The sequence below is a fragment of the Notamacropus eugenii genome, chromosome 7 (assembly GCF_028372415.1).
Source record: "Notamacropus eugenii isolate mMacEug1 chromosome 7, mMacEug1.pri_v2, whole genome shotgun sequence".
NCBI classification, from domain to species: domain Eukaryota; kingdom Metazoa; phylum Chordata; class Mammalia; order Diprotodontia; family Macropodidae; genus Notamacropus; species Notamacropus eugenii.
Window position 1 is genome coordinate 156,599,337 of NC_092878.1, and position 18,833 is coordinate 156,618,169.

Genomic DNA, 18,833 nt, shown 5'->3' on the forward strand with positions numbered 1-18,833 from the left:
AGACAAAAAAATCAGCTACACATTTTTGCTAACAACGTTCTCATCGGTGAGCGTTTACCTGCGGTGGTTTCATTCATCAGTCTTAAACAATTTAAGCCGGCGACTTGGGCAGCTGCCATCACGGACCTTCTCTCAGCATCAGTGAAGAAACTAGGAATCTGGTATTTTAGAAATAGTGAGTAAATACCACAGTTCTATGTAACCCAGTTTACCTTTAAGGTTTCAATCATACAAAGGGCAAAATAATGGATACATCTGATTATACATATTAAGGCAACATCAAGAATCCACTCAGGCCCATTAAATGAGAAAAAAATATTCAAATCTTGTTAAAATCATGAAATGTCCATCTTATAAGGATTTGGACAAAACTTAAAAGCAAACTGAAAACAGAACATGAAAATGATTTAATTTCCAAACAAACATAATACACCAACAAGGTGCAAAGGACCTAAAGAATAGTACTTTATTACTATCTCTTATTCAAATTAATAATGTTGATGATGATGACCATGACAATAGCTAATCTGCAGGCACTGTACTAATTAAGTTCCTTAAAACCATCTCCTTTGATCCTCCCAACAATACTGGGAGGTAGGCACTGTTACTCATATTTTACAGATAAAGAAACCAAGGCAACCAGGACCAAGCGACTTGTCCAGGGTTACACAGTTAGCAGCTGTCTGGGGCCCACTCTGAGCTCAGGCCTGGTGTTGTATCCAGGGTGGAGCAGCCGTACTGTAACAGTGACCAGCTGTGGAAGTCTTCGTCATCAGCTCAGTGCAAGGACCCAAGCCAACCCCAGAGGCCCTACACTGCTGCCCACCTCGAGAAAGAACCCATAGACTCCAAGTGATGACTGAAGCAGACTTGTTCAACTTTCTTAATACTGCTTGCTTTTTTGCAACACAGCTAATATGGAAACAGATTTTGCATAGAAGTGTGCAGTTGATCATAGGAGTTATGTTTCTTTTTGTTGGTGTTACTAATTCTACAATAGAACATTTAAAAATTTAATGAGAATACCTGAAAAGCCTGCCCTAACGCTGAAAATGACAACTCTTTGATCTATCCAATTATCCATGAATTTTGCTCAGTAATAAGCACCACTGAAAAATCAGACTTAATAAAATGACAACATTTGACAATAAACAGTTTCATTCTAAATTATGTTTTAGAAATCTAGACTTTATTTTTGTGTTTGCTTAAAGAAAGGTAGGTATATTTGGATGAAGAACCTATTAATTAATATAAATTACTCTGAGGTACATGTCCATGAATCCTCCTACAGGGCTGGAACACTCAAATGTTAACCATCAAGGGCCTGTTACTAATTTTCCTTAGTGAAGACAGGAATACAATCCTAATACGTGCTCTCCTGATGGAGGACAAAGTGTTTAAGGACCGCTGTGATTTCTGAGCCTTAGTACTAAGCCTTCTTAATAAGCCGCCAAACTTGAGAAGGATCTCAATAAAAAATAAGAGCAAAATCACAGGTCCCCCACCCTGCTATCACTTATTTAGAAAAGCTCTGACTTAGCGATCCCAAGGTCAGTGATGACAAACAAGCCAACCACCGGGGAGGAAATGAAGCTGCCCCTGCAATGACTTCTCTACTGCCCCTCTCCTCCAGAGACAAGAACAGGCGGACTAGTTGATCCCATTCCCAAGTACAGTGAAGAAGGGGCAGCAACATCTTTCAGGGTGTTAACAGCTGGTCTGGGCTATGGCCTCATCACCCAAATGTCCCTCACGTCACGGGACCATCTCCCACAGCTACCAGCAGCAGGATCCTGGGCAAGTCAATCAACCTCTGTGGGACTTAGCTTCCTCATCTCTAAACAGGAAAGGGGACAGACTTTCATGAAGCCACCAAGCTCCAGGACAGCACTGGGAAAACACACAAAGGAGGAGCTACTGGCTCTGCCCTCCATTTCTGCCTTTCATTCTCAAGAGGACGGAGTGGGGAGGAAAGCTCACCACCTATTCCTGGTATTCTCCCCTGCTCCAATAGAGGTCTTGCCCCTCCTCTCTGGGCTTTCTCTCCCTCCCCAAAACCTTTGGCACTGCTATAAGATTAGCACTGGTTCCCAGCACTCTCAAACTGCAAACAAGTCACCAAATCCGAAAATGGGAAGCCATGAAAGAAGGCAGAATCATGAAGATGTCTTCCATCATCCACCTAGTGGATCAACATGGTTCCACAGTCTTAAAACTAATGAGATATGGAAGGAATACTTCCCCTCCCCCATTCCCAAAGGACCTGTCAGAGGATCACAGATTTAGAAAGAGAAGGGACCTTGGAGGTCATATAATTCCCCCTCATTTTATAGTGGAAACAACCGGAACTCAAAAAAGTTAAGTGACTTCCCCAAGTCAGGATGTGAACCCAAGTCCCCTGACTAAATCCAGCCCTTTTTTCACTGCATGAGAATCATCACATCACAATTCTCCCAATGAGTCAACTCCTTTCAGTAAGGAAGTCAGGTACTTAATAGAAAAGAACAATTTTATGCCACTGGGGCAGCATTTAATGAATCACTACTTCACTGCCTCAAATACCACCTTGTGGTCTAAAGAATAAATTAAGTTTCCTCACATCCCAGGCTGGTTTTAGAGAATCCAGAACATACCAGGAGACATTGCTTCACTGATTATGAAGGCCTATAAATTAAAGAGCAATCTAGCTTCTAGAGCACAGGGCTTTACATACAGAACTATGGTTTGAATGTGTGTGTCCTTTGATAATCCCAGTTTCTCTTGGAAACCAATCCCCACTTTAAAAAAAGAGAGAAAAGGACCCACTTTTGTTGATAATTTAAGGGTGGGACAGGGACAAAACTGGTGGTTGAGAGGTTTCAGAGAAGGGGGTTGGTTATATTGGATATAATCTTGGGGTTTCAGGCCCTGAAGTCACCAACATCTGTTGGCTAATCATGACCCAACATGTTGAAAAACTTCAAGCTACACAAAAATGAAATTTTTTCTTCCTTTTCTTAACATGAGAAGGACCAGACACATAACCTGATAGAAAAAATTTTATCATCATTTTACTCTGAAACAAAAAATTTCATCCTATCTCTGTTTTCTTTGCCTTATGGATAAAAAAAAAGAAATGCTCTACATTAATGGACACAGATTGATCCTTCAAGATATTCTTACATTCCAGCCCTTTCCATATTGAAAAAGGAAGCTAACTGGATTTAACAGTCATTTACTGGGAGGAGAACACAAATATAGGACTCTTAGCCAGCAAAAAGAATTCTATTAAATAACACTGGCACTTTACATAAGCCATCTCATTGAACCTCACAACAGCCCAGTGGGGAAAGTCTCAATCCAAGAATATCTGACCAAAGTAAAATATGGTACAACTTACAGAAATCACACAATCTGCCACAGGCTTCTTCAAAGCATTTTCTGAAGTCTCCTTAAGTTTGGCCAATAGCATTCCAGTAACCTGCTCAATTGCAAAAGGCCTATCTTCTTCTAGATACCGTACCTGAGAACAAAGGAAAATGTGAGTAAGCAAAACAAATAAATATTTAATGAACCTATCAAGTTAAATCCAATTAAAAAACAAATGGATAAACTACCCAAGAACGTGAAATACAAACTTAATCTTTTAATAGATTCATTTTAGCATAAATGGTATTTTTTAAAAAGTCTCACCATTCACTCCTTATTTTTCTTCCATTTTCACAAAGAAATCCATGGTGCTTTTATTTTTTAATAGCAAAGGCAAAAAAAATACAATAAAACCTATAAATTCTGTGGTAAGTGAGTCAACTAGAATTTACTACATTCTGCAGTACTTTACTTTCCCTTTTATAGAAAAGAGACTAAAACAACATGAATTTCAATAATAAAAAAGAAATCAATACCCAGGAAGCTGAATATTGGTAAGTTAAAAGGAGCCAAGAAAAAGGACGTTAGTTCCAAGGCTATATTATGGTAACAAATAATTCCATGCACAATAGTTTTAAACACAGTGTTCCCTTTTTGCAAAGTCAACACTGATACCTGCTTTAAAAATCTCTATTCAGAACAGCTGAAATGCTTTTCACGAACGCTTCCCTTCATTCACTGCCTTCAGCACATCTCAAGATGCTTTGGCAACAACCACAACAAAGCAACACTCAAAGGCGAGCCACAAACCAGCCTGGTCCTTCCCACCCTGCAATTTCTCCAAAGTCAGCTTTATTATTAAATTAAGCAAAATAATGATCAATTAGAAATATTTTTGGCTTCTCAAAAACCTATTCAAAAAAGGTCTATGTACTTTTAATAACTTGAATAGAAAGGAACTAAAAATCTGGGTGAAACTATTTTAGTGGCCAAGAAAATGTGACTAAGTAGAATGATTTCCCCACAGCTGGATCTTTCAATGATTGATGTTATCGAGTTACTGCCCTGGGCAGGTACCTTAACTCCTGTACTTCCATTTGGCATTTTCTGAAGCTCATAGGGAAGCTTGACCCTTTCAGTCTGCACAATCGGATCATCAAAAGACCGTCCATGAAGTTTTTTGAAGCCGTGTAAGGTATTTCTTACATTTGTAACAATCTGTTAAAATAATACGTTTATTAATCAAAGTATACCAGCAGAGTTTTGCCTATTACAAGTAAAAAACAAAACCCCCATTTTCTGCACACCTAGTTTTTAAATAAAACAAATTTCTGACTATGCATTAACAATCAGTTAATAAATTCTTACATATTGAGTCTCAAAAAACTATGAATTATATAACAATGGCACAAATATTTTTATTACCCCACAGCTCCTTAAAGTTTTTGCTCCAGCTCTGATAAAATAAAGAAAAAGTTAAAAATGAATGTTTTTTCAAAAGGAAAAATTTGTGAATGTCAGGGTTTCTTTTATAATCATCTTTATGTCACCATCTCTTGCCAGTTATTTTTCATCTTTTTGTCTCCTCCTATTACTTACAAAAAGAAAAGCAATGTGGGAGAGTGGACCTAGGCCCGGGAAGACCTGTTTCTGAGGCTAACTTACTCCATGACCAGCGGTAGCTAAGTAACAATCTCAATGACCTTGGGACAATTCTTAGGTTTCATCACAGTAACAAAGGCACAGGTTGGTTCTGGCTATTCCTCCCACCTGCACTCCCCCGCTCCAATCTCTGCTAAATTCTACCTCCCTTCAAAGGAAGATTCAATTTTTGTTTCCAACTCCTAAGGTCCCATAAAGTCCTAAATCTATGATCCCATGAGACTTTCAGGAAAGCAGATTTCTTTTATTTAGAAATATGCCCTACAGGGGATACACACTACTTTTAAAGTTCAGTGAGGAAGAAATCAAAATACAAATTGCCATAATTTTCGATCAAAGAGAGGCAGCCATGACTTTCAAATCTAAAAAAGGAAGCCAGAGGTAACATAGTAAAATTACCATCATAAGGCTAGCGTAATGCTATCTTGCCTAAGACTGTCAAGTCGGGCTGCTGTTCAGTAAAGGCAATGTGACTGCTTCCATCAGAAAGTGTAAGAAAAAATTCTGAGATGTACCAAAAATTCAGCCAAACTATCACGTCCATATGCAGTAGGCCTGCATGAGCTCAGAGCCCAATGCTGGAGTGGAACTGACAGCTTAATTTTTTTTCTTCCAAATTCAAGAACTATTTATGGGAAAACAACCTTATTTATTTGTTGAAACTACCCTCCCCCCACCCCCCAAAAAAGGTTAGAGATACAAAGAAAGATAGGGAAAGAGAGAAAAATATCCCCAGCTCAATTTATATTAAGACAAGTTAAATAGAAACCCCATGTACAAATATAAGTGGAGCTTCAGGATAAAAAATAGTTAATTAAGTCTGTGTATTGGTAATAATGAAGGGGGGGAAGAAAATTCTCAGGAAAATCAATGCTATTTTACCTTTTCTTTTCAATAAAAGAGAGGGGAAAAGTCTCAGGGGCTCATTAAAACTCAGGAGAACTCAGATATTAAAACTGAAGAAAATTAGGCTGAAAAGAAAATTAGCTATAATACTAAAGTATAAAATATGTTTTTTTACTGATGAATAGCCACCACAACCCCAAATGTTTAGAAATATCTTCTGTATAAATTAATGGCAACTTCGATTATCCACACCTATTAGGAAGTTCCTCTAATTTTCCATTTAACTTTTTCCTAATATCCTCCCTTTAGGTGGAGCTTCTTGTCAGGAAACCCTTCAGGCACAGACGAGGCTTTAGTTCTACAGCATAAAATACATAGATCTTAACATCTAGTAACAATGTTTTTAACACGCATTAGCTCAGCACCCTAACTGTGAACTATTCTGACCAATATAATAAAATACACTACACTGATCATGGTATAGATCAAAAAAAGGTTAAGTGGAAAAATGTCTATGTAACACCAGTTTCAGGCTATGTTCATACTTCATTCAAAGCCTGATTTTGGGGGGAGGGTGTGTGCAAGATACAGTAATTAAGAATTAAAATACTATATTCAAAAAATAAATGTAACACGTTTTAAGGTTTATTTTCTTTATCCTCCCTTTTCCACTTGTATGATTAGTAAGGATCTTCCAACTTAACCTAAATACAATTTTCCCACAATTCATATAATGCCATATTTAATTCAAAAGGATATGTGATTTTAAGCAACTACCAAAATTAAATTAATTTACCTGGCTTTTGGCTGCATTCCCAATTGTTCGAGTTTTCGATCCTAAAGATATACATGCCCTAAAAAAAAAGAAATAGTCAGATTTTACTAAAAGTTAATGGTAACTCAGGAGGGAAGAAAAAAAATAAATCTTCCTCTAGTATTTTTGTCATTATTATGCACCTGAGTATAAAAATAAACAAACTCTTCAAAGACTGATATAATTATGTAATTAAAGAGGGCACATCAGTTCTTTTATTTCTATCTAACAAACTCCCTCTAAACAATGAACCCCCAATATATAATAAAATATACAATAGACAACTTGTATGAGAATATAAAGAAAAAAGATCAAAACCAATTACAATTTCCTCCTCAATCTAAACTTAACCTGTACAACCACCAAGTTATTTATATAAATCTTTATTTATTTTTAATGTTCTACAATCACTACCATAAAACTTAGATGTTTTTCCCCCTCCCTACCTCCCACCACCCCCTCCCTCCCCCCAAGACATATTTATTGCTACTACATATAACTATGGCTATGAAAAGCAGATTCAATGCATTACATTTTACAAACAAAAATTTCTATAAGATCCAAGAAAGTTTATGGTATCACAATTCTGAACATTTTCAACAATTACACAAACTGAGTACCTGGCAAGCTACCAAGCAGTCAACGTCTACCACATGGAACACAAGGTCGTAGCAGACCAAGCCCCTGCTTCGAGGAGCTGTGATCCATCTCAAAGGGGAGGAGACAAGTACAAACAACTGAGGTGGGAGACAGCCTGCTCTAAGAGGCACAGATTAAGTGCCTAGAGGAATACTGAAGAAAAAGGGGACAGCAATCATCAGGGTTGAGAGTATCATAAAGAAACATCCAAGAAGGAATAAACTCTTCCATAAAGGCTTAACGCTGAACAACACAACAATGATGACAGTGCCTTACACTCCCTTGATCCTCATAACAACCTGGGTTGGTCATGTTATCTCCATTTTATAGATGAGGAAACTGAGGCAAAAAAAAAAAAGGTTGAGTGATTTGCCCAGGGTCACAGAGCTGGTAACAAGCCCCCAGGATATATAACAATGGGCTCACTTTCACTTTGTGTCTGCATGTGCCTGTGTATGGGCATGCAGGTATTTCCGCTTTTGCAGTTTAGCTTTGCATCACGTCATACATCTTTCCATGTTTCAGTGCATGTTTAATATCCACCTTCTTATAACACCCTTAACATCACGACTCATCTGACTGAGTTCAGATCACTAGCTGTGTGACCCTGGGCAAGTCATTTAACCCTATTTGCCTCAGTTTCCTTATCTGTAAAATGAGTTAGAATATATAATTTTCTTGAAGTTATTAATGAAAACTCTACGTTCTCTACTGTTGAGATAGATCAAAAGACAATTAATATCACGTATTTCCTTTGTAATCCCAAGCATTTTATGCATTAAAAAATATTCTAAAGAGGGGTCCAGTGGGTCTCAGCCAAACTCTCAAAGGAGTCCCTGACATAAAAACCCTCAGGCACCCCTGCTTTACAGAATCTCATAATGAGAAAACTTAAGACATAAAACAGAAGTGAATCTTGCTCAGCAAGAATTTGACTAACACCTAAAAATTCAACTGATTGGAAGATACACAATTTCTAGCTTTTCTAAATGCCATGAATGGCTGAACACTGAGCTCTAAGTTTTTTAAAATACAAATTACCTGGTGAAATGTTAAAAATAAAAGCTTACTGCTGGCATGTCAAAATTGCAAATATCTGCATAAGAATTAAAAAAATAAATTCATCTTATGCCTTGCAACACTATAACAAAACAAATTTAACATTATAAAATCATGAAGTATAAGATTCTGAATGGGGAAAAAATATATCCTATGACTTTAGATCTGACAAGAACCCCTGGAGATCATCTGGGCTGACCCCTTCATTTCACAGATGAGGAAAATGAGACCCTGTTTTGAACTGACTGGCCAAGGTCCTGCAGCTTGAAAATAAAAATAGAACCAAAGCACAATCCAGGTGATTTTCAAAAGAGGAAATATAAAACTTATTAACTTATCACAATATAATACATTCTACGAGAATCAGCTCATGAGAAAAAGTTTTATTCTGAACTTAAATACCCCTACCTCTTCCCCACAAAAACACTTGTCCACATGTGCCAGGAAGGCAAAAAGAGGCCTCCAGACAACTGTGAGCCTCTCTACCCCATGCTGCTTGATGCTGTAAGTCACCAAATATATTCTACAAGTTAGTGCAAAAATGGTCCTGCTTGTCCATGCTTCTTCTGGGTTTCTTCTGTGCATTTTCTTCCCCTTTCAGATTCTCTCCCTCCACCTACCTCACCCCTTCCCCATCCATTATGAATACAAAACCTATTACCAATATGAACTCAGGCAAACAAATCTCCACATTCACCATCATGTTATGAAAGAAAAAGAAAAATGCTTCCACTGGCACTCCTCTCTGGAGGTGGGTGACAATGTCTCCTCGTGAGTCTTTTGGAATTGTGGGAGGTCACTCTGTTGATCATCTCTACAGTACAGCTGTTATTGTATGAAGCGCTCTCCCGGTTCTCTCACTTAACTCTGCATCACGGTTCATGAAGATCTTCCCAGGCCTCTCTGAACCAGCCTCCTGCATCATTTCTTACAGCACAGCAGTATTTCATCATATCCAGTCATGTCCCAATTGATGGGCATCCCCTCAGTTTCTAATACTTTGCCACCACCAACAGAACTGCTATATTTCTATACATATGATTTTGTCCTCTATACATTTTTAAAGTCAAATTTTATTGGAAAACAAAACCCATTACCAACATGCATACTCAAACAAAACAAATTCCCACCTGCACATATTTCCCACCCCCAAGATCTTAATATGAATTGAGTGTCTGACCTAACTGAAGCTGAGTAACATGTTTCATCATTAGTCCTCTGGAATCATGGTTGGTTATCACAATGTACAATTCCTAAAGTCTTTCAAAGCTTCTTCTGGTTCAGTCATTTTCAGTCGTGTCCAATCCTTCACGACCTCATTTGGGGGTTTCTTGGCAGAGATCCTGGAGGGGTTTGCCATTTCCTTCTACTTGCCCAGGGTCACCCACCTGAACTCAGAAGATGAGTCTTCCTGACCTGCAGCCGGACATTCTATCCACTGCAGCGCCCTCTAGTGATCCAAAGTTTAACCACATAATTGCAGAGCTTGCTCTCCTGGTTCTGCTCATTTCAATTTCTATTAGTTCACACAAATTTTCTCAAACTGTCCACTTCATCACTTCTTACAGCACAACAGTAATTCCAGTTCTTTTGTGCATTTTAAAAGATGTTTCAATGGCCATCCTTTTGGCATCACTATGGCCTTGACTCTGCCTCCCCAATTAATGGAGAAACCCTTGTAACATATAAATAGTCGAGCTAAGCACATCTACTCACAGTGGCTGTACCCAAAAAAGTCTCCCTCGGTACCTTGCCTCCAGTACCTTTCTGGGAAGAGATGGGCAACATGCTTCACCTCACGTCCCCTAAAGACAAGGTTGGTCACTGCAGCATTGATCAGTTTTTCCATCTTTCAAAATGGTCTGTTACAATACGACGTTCCTAGCCCTGAATAAACTGTTCTCTTGGTTCTGATTACTTCACTCTCCATTATTTTCTGAAATTATCTTTCATCACACCACTCTTTATTTGTTCAGCCATTCCCCAAGTGTCTAAGTGGTCTAAGGTACTCCTCCCTTATGTTCTAGCTCTTTGCTTTTTTTTCTTCTTTTACTTCCTGAAGAGTCGGAATCAGAAAGTTTTCCTTCCTCAGAGCTATCCCATCCTTAGGATTTTTATCCTTTGTAACCTGCCCCTGGTTCTCCCCACCCCATGTTGATTGATGATGCATTGTGTTTATCCCTTCTTTGTTTCGGTTTAGAGTGAAGTTCATCTAATGCTCATTTTCCCATTGCTTTCCCTCATGTCTCTATGTTCTTCTCAAACTTCCCCAAATTATGAGAAATAGCAAGCACCACCCCCAGCATAATTCCTCCTTTTACCCTCCATTCTCTTTGCCCTCAAGCTCAGAAAATAAGAAATCCACCCCTCAGAATCTGTTTTTCTTATTAAATCTTTCAATATTATTGATACTAGAATTGATATTCTTCCCTCAATTTAAATCCCTCTGAAGACATTAAGGTTTTGAAAGGACACGGCTTCCTTTCCAAGTAGAATGTTATCACAACATCATCACAGAGCTTCTTTCTAACTGCTCAAAAAGCTTTTATCTTTCTAAGTTTCTCTGAAGCTCTCAGGTCTGGTCTTCTTTTCTATTAATGGCACATTTTTCCTCCTGTAAAAGGCAAAGCTTTGCAGGGTAAGTTATTTGTGGTCATAAACCTTTTTGAATACTGAATTCCAAGATGTCTGATAGTACAAATTTCCAGGTCTTGTGTGATTCTTTGGTCTCAATATTTGAACTGCTTCTTTGCAGATATTCATATTTTTTTCCTTTGATGTGGGCTCTGAATTTTTCCCCTGACATTCCTGGGACTTCTTTCAGAGATGCTTTAAGGAATTCCATCTTCATTTTGCCCTCTGCTCCCAATCATCAATTTGGGCCGTTTTCATTTTAGACTTCCTAAAATATAGGGTACAGGTTTTTAATTAATCACATTTATCAGGGAATCCAACGATTCTCAAATACTCTTGTTTTTGATCTGCTTTCGAGGTGATCTTGATATCTGATCTCATATTAATTCCTCCCTGTTTCCCATTTTGATTTTTTTCTAGCTTTTGATTGCAGTCTCATGTTTGGCTTATCCTAGTTTTCAGTTAGTCCAACACTTGGGGCATGGTTTTCTGAGTTCTCTTCCACGTTATAAGTTTTTCTTCTAAGTTCTTCCAAATTTTTTCCTCCAGAATTTTTATTTCACTTTTTATCTCATTTCTTTTTTCTAGTTACTCATATAGTTCTTTCTGAAAATTCATTCCTCCCTCCTCCCCCTTAAGCCTCTGCCTGTAGTCGTTATTTAGGTCTTCGCTTTTGGGAATCTTTAGATTTGTAAATACTTGTTGACCCTGGATGATGTTTTCATTAATTTATTCATCAATCATCTTTAGTTCCAGAATTGGGACTTTGTTCTGAGGCAGGTTCTTTCCTCTGTTCTGTTTTTTGTGTAGTAAGGGTGGAGTGGGGGTGGGTCCTCCCCCTTCCCCATCCCTTCACCTCTAAATTAGACTTCCCTGAATCTTGGGATTCGAGCATTGGATCTTTAGGACCTTCTCTGTGGTTCTGGGCTGCCAGCACTTCCAACTGTCTCTCCCTTGGGTCTTTTCTACTCTTTCTGCCTCTGGACACAGCTCTGCAGGTTACAAGTGTATGGAGGCTGGGTGATATCCATGTGCTGGCCAGTGGCCCCCAGGCTGCTTACCTTCTGTGCAGTTCTGGAGTGGAAACTGTTAGTTATTTGAATTTCTCATTGTATTTCTTGATCACTATTTGGTCTCATGCCAATTTCAGAATTTTGCTGGAATACTAAGTGGAAGTTGGTCCATCCAACTTGTCCAGGCAGCTCTCTTGGTTAAAAATGAACCAGTTTTTTCCCTAAAATGCTACCATGGAAGGAAGAAAGGACACTTTTCTCCACTTATTTCACAACAAGAGGACTCTAAGTTTCAATTAGATGTCAGACCAGGTCAGGCTTTGCCTAAATAAAGATATCTAGGTCATGACTCTTATGAAATATCCTAAATGGAGGATTAGTGTAGCCTAACATCTAAGGATGTTAGAACTATCATTTATTACTCAGAAACAGAAATCTTGTCCTTTCTTCCCAGTCTGTTAATGTAACTTATACTCCATTTATTTCTATATGCCCCTCACTTTTAGGTTCCTAAAAATATATAAATTACTTTTAAAGAAGCAGATCCATAAGCTACTGCTAATTTTTAAAGTATTTTTTGAAGCACACATTGCTATTTTTAACTACCTTCTTTATACAAAAGTTAGGCCTTAAACAATACTTTTCAAGTCGTAAAAGTCAAAGGCATTTTTTAAGACAAGGGTTCTTAATGTTCTTTGTGTTATGGACTTTTGGGGCAGTCTTTACAAACCTGTCTTCTCAGAGTAATGTTTAAATGCATCAAGTAAAATATATAAGATTACAAAGAACACCAATTATATTCAAAGTTATGAAAATAATTTTAAAACAATTCCTGAAGAACCTCACATTAAGAACTCCTGGTTGGTTTTTCTAAAAAGGATATTATGGATAACACAAAGGCAAATGAGAGAAAATTTAAACTTTAATACCATGAACCTTGTTTCAAAACCCAGTGAGAATCTCATCAAACCTTCTTAATACCTACTGCTCACCTACAAGAAACAAGCCAGGAGAGGTCTCTAAAAACATGGTCCATAAACAATGTTAGAATTTACATTTGTTACTCAGAAAGTTAGGGGCATAGTGATTAGAGTGATGGCCTTAAAAGACTTGAGTTCAAATCGTACCTTGATACTTGCTAGGCTTTGTGACCCTGACCTTTTTCACTGTTTCCTCATCTGTGAAATAGGGAGAGGAAGAGCAGCTGCCTTCTAGGATGGTCTGCAAAGTGCTCTGCAACCTTGAAGTGCTTTATAATGCTAGCTATTACCATCATTATTGAGTTGGATGTGGAACAACATTTACTAGTCAACAATTTTGATTTATCAATACTTTCATTAGGAGATCTCTGACATTTGTGAGGATAAGAGGTAAGGAAAAGTAAAGAGGACACACACATTAAATCTCATATCTCCTCGAATTTAATAGAGGCAGAAGAGTGGGCCTCGAGACATCTCACTTGCGGCCCCCCATTGTCTCCAAGGAGGAAGTATGTCACGTATTAAGTGGTGAGCTGGTCCCATCTGGCAGGAACCTGCCCTTCCACAGAGCAGTTCCACCTCTCAGTTTCAACCCATCTGGCCTGTTGTTCCCTGCACGCAACATTCTATCCCCAGTCTCTGTGCCTTGCTTGTCCACATGATGCCTTCTCACTTCCATCCCTAGGGACTCCTTGGTAAGTCCTGACTCCTCCAGGGGTTAGTACCCCCGGCTTTTACTTTCTGTATTATCCTCACTCACATATCAGTAAACACTTGGTAGTAGCAACATCTCAGAGGACCGGGACCATTTCACTTTGGAAGATGCTTTTGAATTGGTGTGCCCAAAAGCAAGTCCCATAACTCTTCAGTGCTCCCAGAGGGCTAAGACTCACTTAAAGAAGAGTTCAAGATCTGCTTGGGAAGGAGATTTCTAGGCCAGAGATTTCCTTGGAACCAAAATTAAAAGGAAGCAGTCTTAGGGAAAGTATATACCTCATCTGGGATTTAAAAACAGGCACTCTCTAACATCAGAACAGGGAGTGCTCAAACATTGCTTTCCCCAATTCAACAAATATTTATCAAATGCTTACAACATGGAGGTCACTAGTGATTCAAAGCCAAAAAAGAGAAACAGTTCTAGTCCCCAAGGAGATTAATTCTGCTCAACAGTCAACAAATATCAATGACACTAGGGGCCCTAGTTATCTACCTCTTATAGGATTACACACCATATCCTCTGGCTAAATACAAATTCCAAGAGGGCAGAGGCTGGTTCAGGGATTTTTCATCTGTGGATTCTCATGGCCCAGTACAATTTGCTTAATAAATACAAGATGGAATTTTTAAAATGAAAAAGACCTTTACATCATTATAAACATGATGCACTAACATCTGTGAAGAAAAGAGGTAAAGAAAATAAGGCAGGAAGTTGACTCCCCCATTCTGTCCACCCCCACTCCTGATTTGTAAGGGTAAAGTAACTCTCCACCTTGACCCCTACCATCATTCCACCAATCATTCTCTTTTCTAGTTGCTCCAAGTCCTGTACAATTATTCATCTCCTTTAATCCTCACTACCAAATCTGGGAGGTAGGTGCCATTTTTATCCTCGGTTTACAGATGAGCAAAGAGGAAACTGAGACAGACAGAGATGAAATACCTTGCTCAGGGTCACACTGCTCTGAAGTGACTTCCTGACTCCACTGCACCCCTTATATACCTCTATAAACATAAAAATTCTCCCTATACAGCTCAGGGTCTCCCCCCCGCATCTTCAATTCTGAAGAAATCTTATCCTGCTTTCTACCTTTATGTCTTTCCTTCCTTCACCATCCGCCCTTAAGTGGAACAAAAACTGCCCCTCCCTTCCTCCAAAATCCAGTTCACTAGTTACCTCTCCTACTTCCTCTTAAAAACACATTTCCAGGCACCCTGAGTTACACTATGGTGTATGTGGCATGATTTCATGTTCTTTGAAGACATTTTTCTCCTGAAACATTCCTAGCACCCAGCACAATGTTGCACATGGAAGACCCTCAATCAGCGTTTAGGGGCTGAAATGAATTAGGGAGGCTACAAAACTTTGACAACAGAAGCTTAACCTATAGATGCTCCTGAACCAATCAAGTACGTTGTTGTTAGTTTCAGTAGCAGCTGGCTCTCAGTGACCCCATTTGGGGTTTTCTTGGCAAAGATACTGGAGTGGTTTGCTGTTTCCTCCTCCAGCTCATTTTACAGATGAGGAAATTGAGGTAAACAGGGTTAAGTACCTTGCCCAGGGTCACACAGCTACTGAGGCCAGATTAGAACTCAGGATGAGTCTTCCTGACTGCAGTTCCCACACTCTATGCACCATGGCATCCCCTGGCTGCCCCAAACAAGCAATGTTTTAAGAGCAAAAGGAAACTTTCCATTTAGTAAGAGCAGTTCTAACAGACAGCTGAGCACAGATCTCCAGGCTCAATACTTAGGACTCTGCTTCAAAGGATCTGAAGTGAAAGGCACTGGGGGTACCTGACAAAAAGCAAAACAGTTCTGGCCCTCACGAAGGTGGGGGAGAGGAGAGGGGAAGCACAAGAATCTCAACTTTATTGCAAGGCTAAGTCTATTAACTTGTCCATGTTCCCACAATAATACATCCAGCTAAAACCTAAGCACTCTGACGACAAGTGGTCTCACAAGTTTGTTCTATGGGCCTCTTTTATTTCATGAGAATAAATTGTCCATACAGAACAGATGCCATGTGAATTAGGTAAGACGTAGGAGACTAAAATGGACAGAATACCAGACTTTGTGTAGAATGCCTAGCTTCAATGTGGCTTCTAATACATATTACCCATTTATATACATCTGGTCTTAGAATTTAAGCTAACTGAGGGTGCACACTGCAGGCTTTTTTTTTTTTTTTTGTATTCCTGAGCTTTGTACAGCACTGGGCACTTAAGCATTTAATAAATTTTTGCTGATTGATTTGTGGATTGCAATGTAGCAGACTCAAGTTCCTAAATAATTCTTTTTTAAACAACATTTGCAGTTTGAAAAACTGAAATATTACTGGACACAAATAATCAAGAGATGCTTTCCTTTTTTGACAAACTGATTTGATTTTTTTCTTAGAGAACATCTAATGCAAAGTCTGGTGTGAAATACCTGGATGTTTTAGCCGATATTGGGCCCCATTGCCTTTCAGACCATAGGCATTCAAGGAATGTTTGTGGAAAGAATGAATGTCCAAGGATAGAAAGGTAGGCAGCCAGGTGGTAGGAGCCTCCAAAGCCCTTAGTGTTCGGAGGTACCAGTATAGGTGGAGAACACTGCCCAGCCCTGGTATCCTCCAAACTCACAGCTTCCTTCGTTGCTATGGTGTAGGGAACAGAGTTCTGGCCTTGGAGTACAAAAGCACCAAGTCGGAATACTGCCTCAGGCTAGCTAAGTGGCAAGTCACAACCTCTGTGAGCCTACTTCTCCATCTGTAAAATGGATATGTAATAAAAGCACCTGCCTCCCAGGGTGGTCTACCTGATGAGACTACGTATATAAGGTGTTTTATAACTTCCAACACTTTATAAATTTATCAGTTCCTGTTTTCACTTGTGATTCTCTTTACAAACGTCAACCTCCTCTCGAACCCTCACTGGCTTCCTAGAGGTCACACAGTCGTGGTCCATCCACCTCCCATCACACAGGACAATGGGGCTCAGAGTTCAGTGGACTTGCCCAAGGGCAGTCGAGCAGTGACCAGGAGGAGGATTTCAATCCATCAGTAAGTATTTACCAAGTGCCCACAGTGTGCCAGGGCTGTGCCAAGGGCTGGGGATAAAGGAAAAACAAAGAGGCACAAGTTGTGCCCCCTGCCCCGCGGCTGCAGAGACCACACGCGGTTACAATGAGGTCCCCCGAGCCCGCTTCAGGGTTCTAAAAAAGCCCGCAGTCGGAGGCCTGGAGTCCCCGGCTCCAGAAAGAGCAGCCCCCCGACGTCGGCCCCAGCAGGGGGGGCACGCGCCGGGTCCCCGCGGGACACGGGACAAAGCCTCGCCCGCTTTAGGCCGATGCCTACGATGGCGTCACCCGGGGAGGCCGGAGGGACTCTGCCTCGGCCCCCCCAAACTGGGGCCATCGCGCGCCTCCTCAAGGTCACAGCGGATCGCACACTAACACCCCGCCGCGCCCCAGCACCCTTCCTTTGGGGCCCGGACCCTGAGCCGACCGAGGGCGGGCGCTCCCCTGGGCCCCGGCACCCCCGGGGACACCGGCGGGGAGGGGGGGCAGCCCGGGAGAGGAGGCCTGGAGGAGCCGGGGTGGGGGTCACCCGCAGCCCGGGGGCGGGGAGGCCCGGAGGCGCCGGGGTGGGGGTCACCCGCAGCCCGGGGGTCGGGACCGGAGGCGCCGGGGTGGGGGTCACCCGCAGCCCGGGGGTCGGGCCCGGAGGCGCCGGGGGGTCACCCGCAGCCCGGGGGCGGGGAGGCCCGGAGGCGCCGGGGTGGGGGTCACCCGCAGCCCGGGGGCGGGGAGGCCCGGAGGCGCCGGGGTGGGGGTCACCCGCAGCCCGGGGGTCGGGCCCGGAGGCGCCGGGGGGTCACCCGCAGCCCGGGGGTCGGGCCCGGAGGCGCCGGGGTGGGGGTCACCCGCAGCCCGGGGGTCGGGCCCGGAGGCGCCGGGGCGGGGGGGAGGCCTGGGGGAGCCCCGGGGCGGGGGGCCGGGCTCGGGGCCGCGCCGCACTCACGGGGTGCACCGGTCGCTGTACTCGTTGGCGATGGTCTCGATGCCGCCGCTCCGCGCCACGGCGATGTAGCAGTTGAGGAAGCCGAGGTCGATGCCCACCACAGACATGCTGCCAACGAGCAGGGAGGGGCGCCAGGTGCTGGCTCGCCGTCGGGGCTGCGAGGGGCGAGGAGGGGCCGGGGGTGAGCCGGGGGCCGGGGCCGGGGCCGAGCCGGGAGGGGGCAGGGGCCGGGCCTGGGTCGCCGCCGCTTGCCTCGGAGCGTCTCTCCCCCACTGCGGTTCGGCGGCCACCAACCGGCGGTTACTGGGCTCTGCGCCTGCGCGCTCGGGCGCCGGGGAGGTGCGCGCGCCTCCGCTCCGAGCCCCCGCTCCCTTCCCCCCCCTCCCCGCGGCCACCCGCCTCGACTTCGGCAGCTTCCGTCGGCGCTCGGGCAACCGCGGAGGCCGGCTTCGAGAAAGATCTCGAAGACGTAGGCGGCCCGACTGGGACGGGAAGGGGCGGGGCGAGGAGAGGGACGAGGAGGGGGGCGGGGCCTGCTCGGGGGCGGAGCCGGTCATCCCGGGCTCTTTCGCTCGCCGCCGCCTGCGGCGTCTGAAGCCGGACCGTGGAGGCCTCTGCGGAGGTGGCTGCGGCTGCGCGGGTTTGGAGCGGCGGCCTCCTGGGCCCGTCCCCCCAGATCCTCGGGACCTCGTTTTCCCCATCCGTCCAACGTGGGACCCCCCTCTCCCCAGTCAGCGGGCCCCCCGCTCCCCCAGGACCGAGCGCACCCACCAGCCGGAGCCGGGCCCCCGCGTCCCCATGCACCCCCTGAGGCTGCGGCGCTGCCCCGGGAGGGGAGGTGTCAGCGGGCGCCGGCCATGGCGCTCTGTCCTCAGGCCCATCCCGCGCCTCTGCCCGGGGCTCGTGTGATCCGGGGCCCTGGTCACCGGGGCTCTGTGACGTCACCGCCCCGCCCCCCCCGCGCCGGTGCGCTCCCATCGGGGTCCACTATCCTTGTGGAGCAGCGAGGAGGAGGGGATGGAGGTGACGGGGTGCGAGGATGGAGGACGGGGGTCACTGGATGGGAGGAAGGAGGAAGGGTCCAGGTGGCTTAGAGCAAGCACCCCGCCCCCGTC

General features: G+C 43.2%; 1 protein-coding gene across 4 annotated transcripts in view; it reads right to left on the bottom strand.

The window, feature by feature from the left end:
- The window catches only part of HSPA4L (heat shock protein family A (Hsp70) member 4 like), a 53,652-nt gene extending 35,076 nt beyond the window's left edge, over positions 1-18,576 (bottom strand). For 2 of the 4 annotated variants that reach the window (XM_072624579.1, XM_072624577.1), the window contains exons 1-5: positions 17,719-18,025; positions 6,653-6,710; positions 4,422-4,566; positions 3,380-3,498; positions 59-158 (exon numbers count right to left, since the gene is read on the bottom strand). In XM_072624579.1, the coding sequence (XP_072480680.1) occupies positions 59-158; positions 3,380-3,498; positions 4,422-4,566; positions 6,653-6,710; positions 17,719-17,825 (529 nt within the window). In that variant the 5' untranslated portion in view covers positions 17,826-18,025. Of the gene's footprint in view, positions 1-58; positions 159-3,379; positions 3,503-4,421; positions 4,567-6,652; positions 6,711-17,718; positions 18,026-18,489 lie in introns of those variants that run through there. The other 2 variants (XM_072624581.1, XM_072624580.1) reach the window with 2 other exon arrangements.
- Between the last annotated feature and the right edge of the window lie 257 nt (positions 18,577-18,833).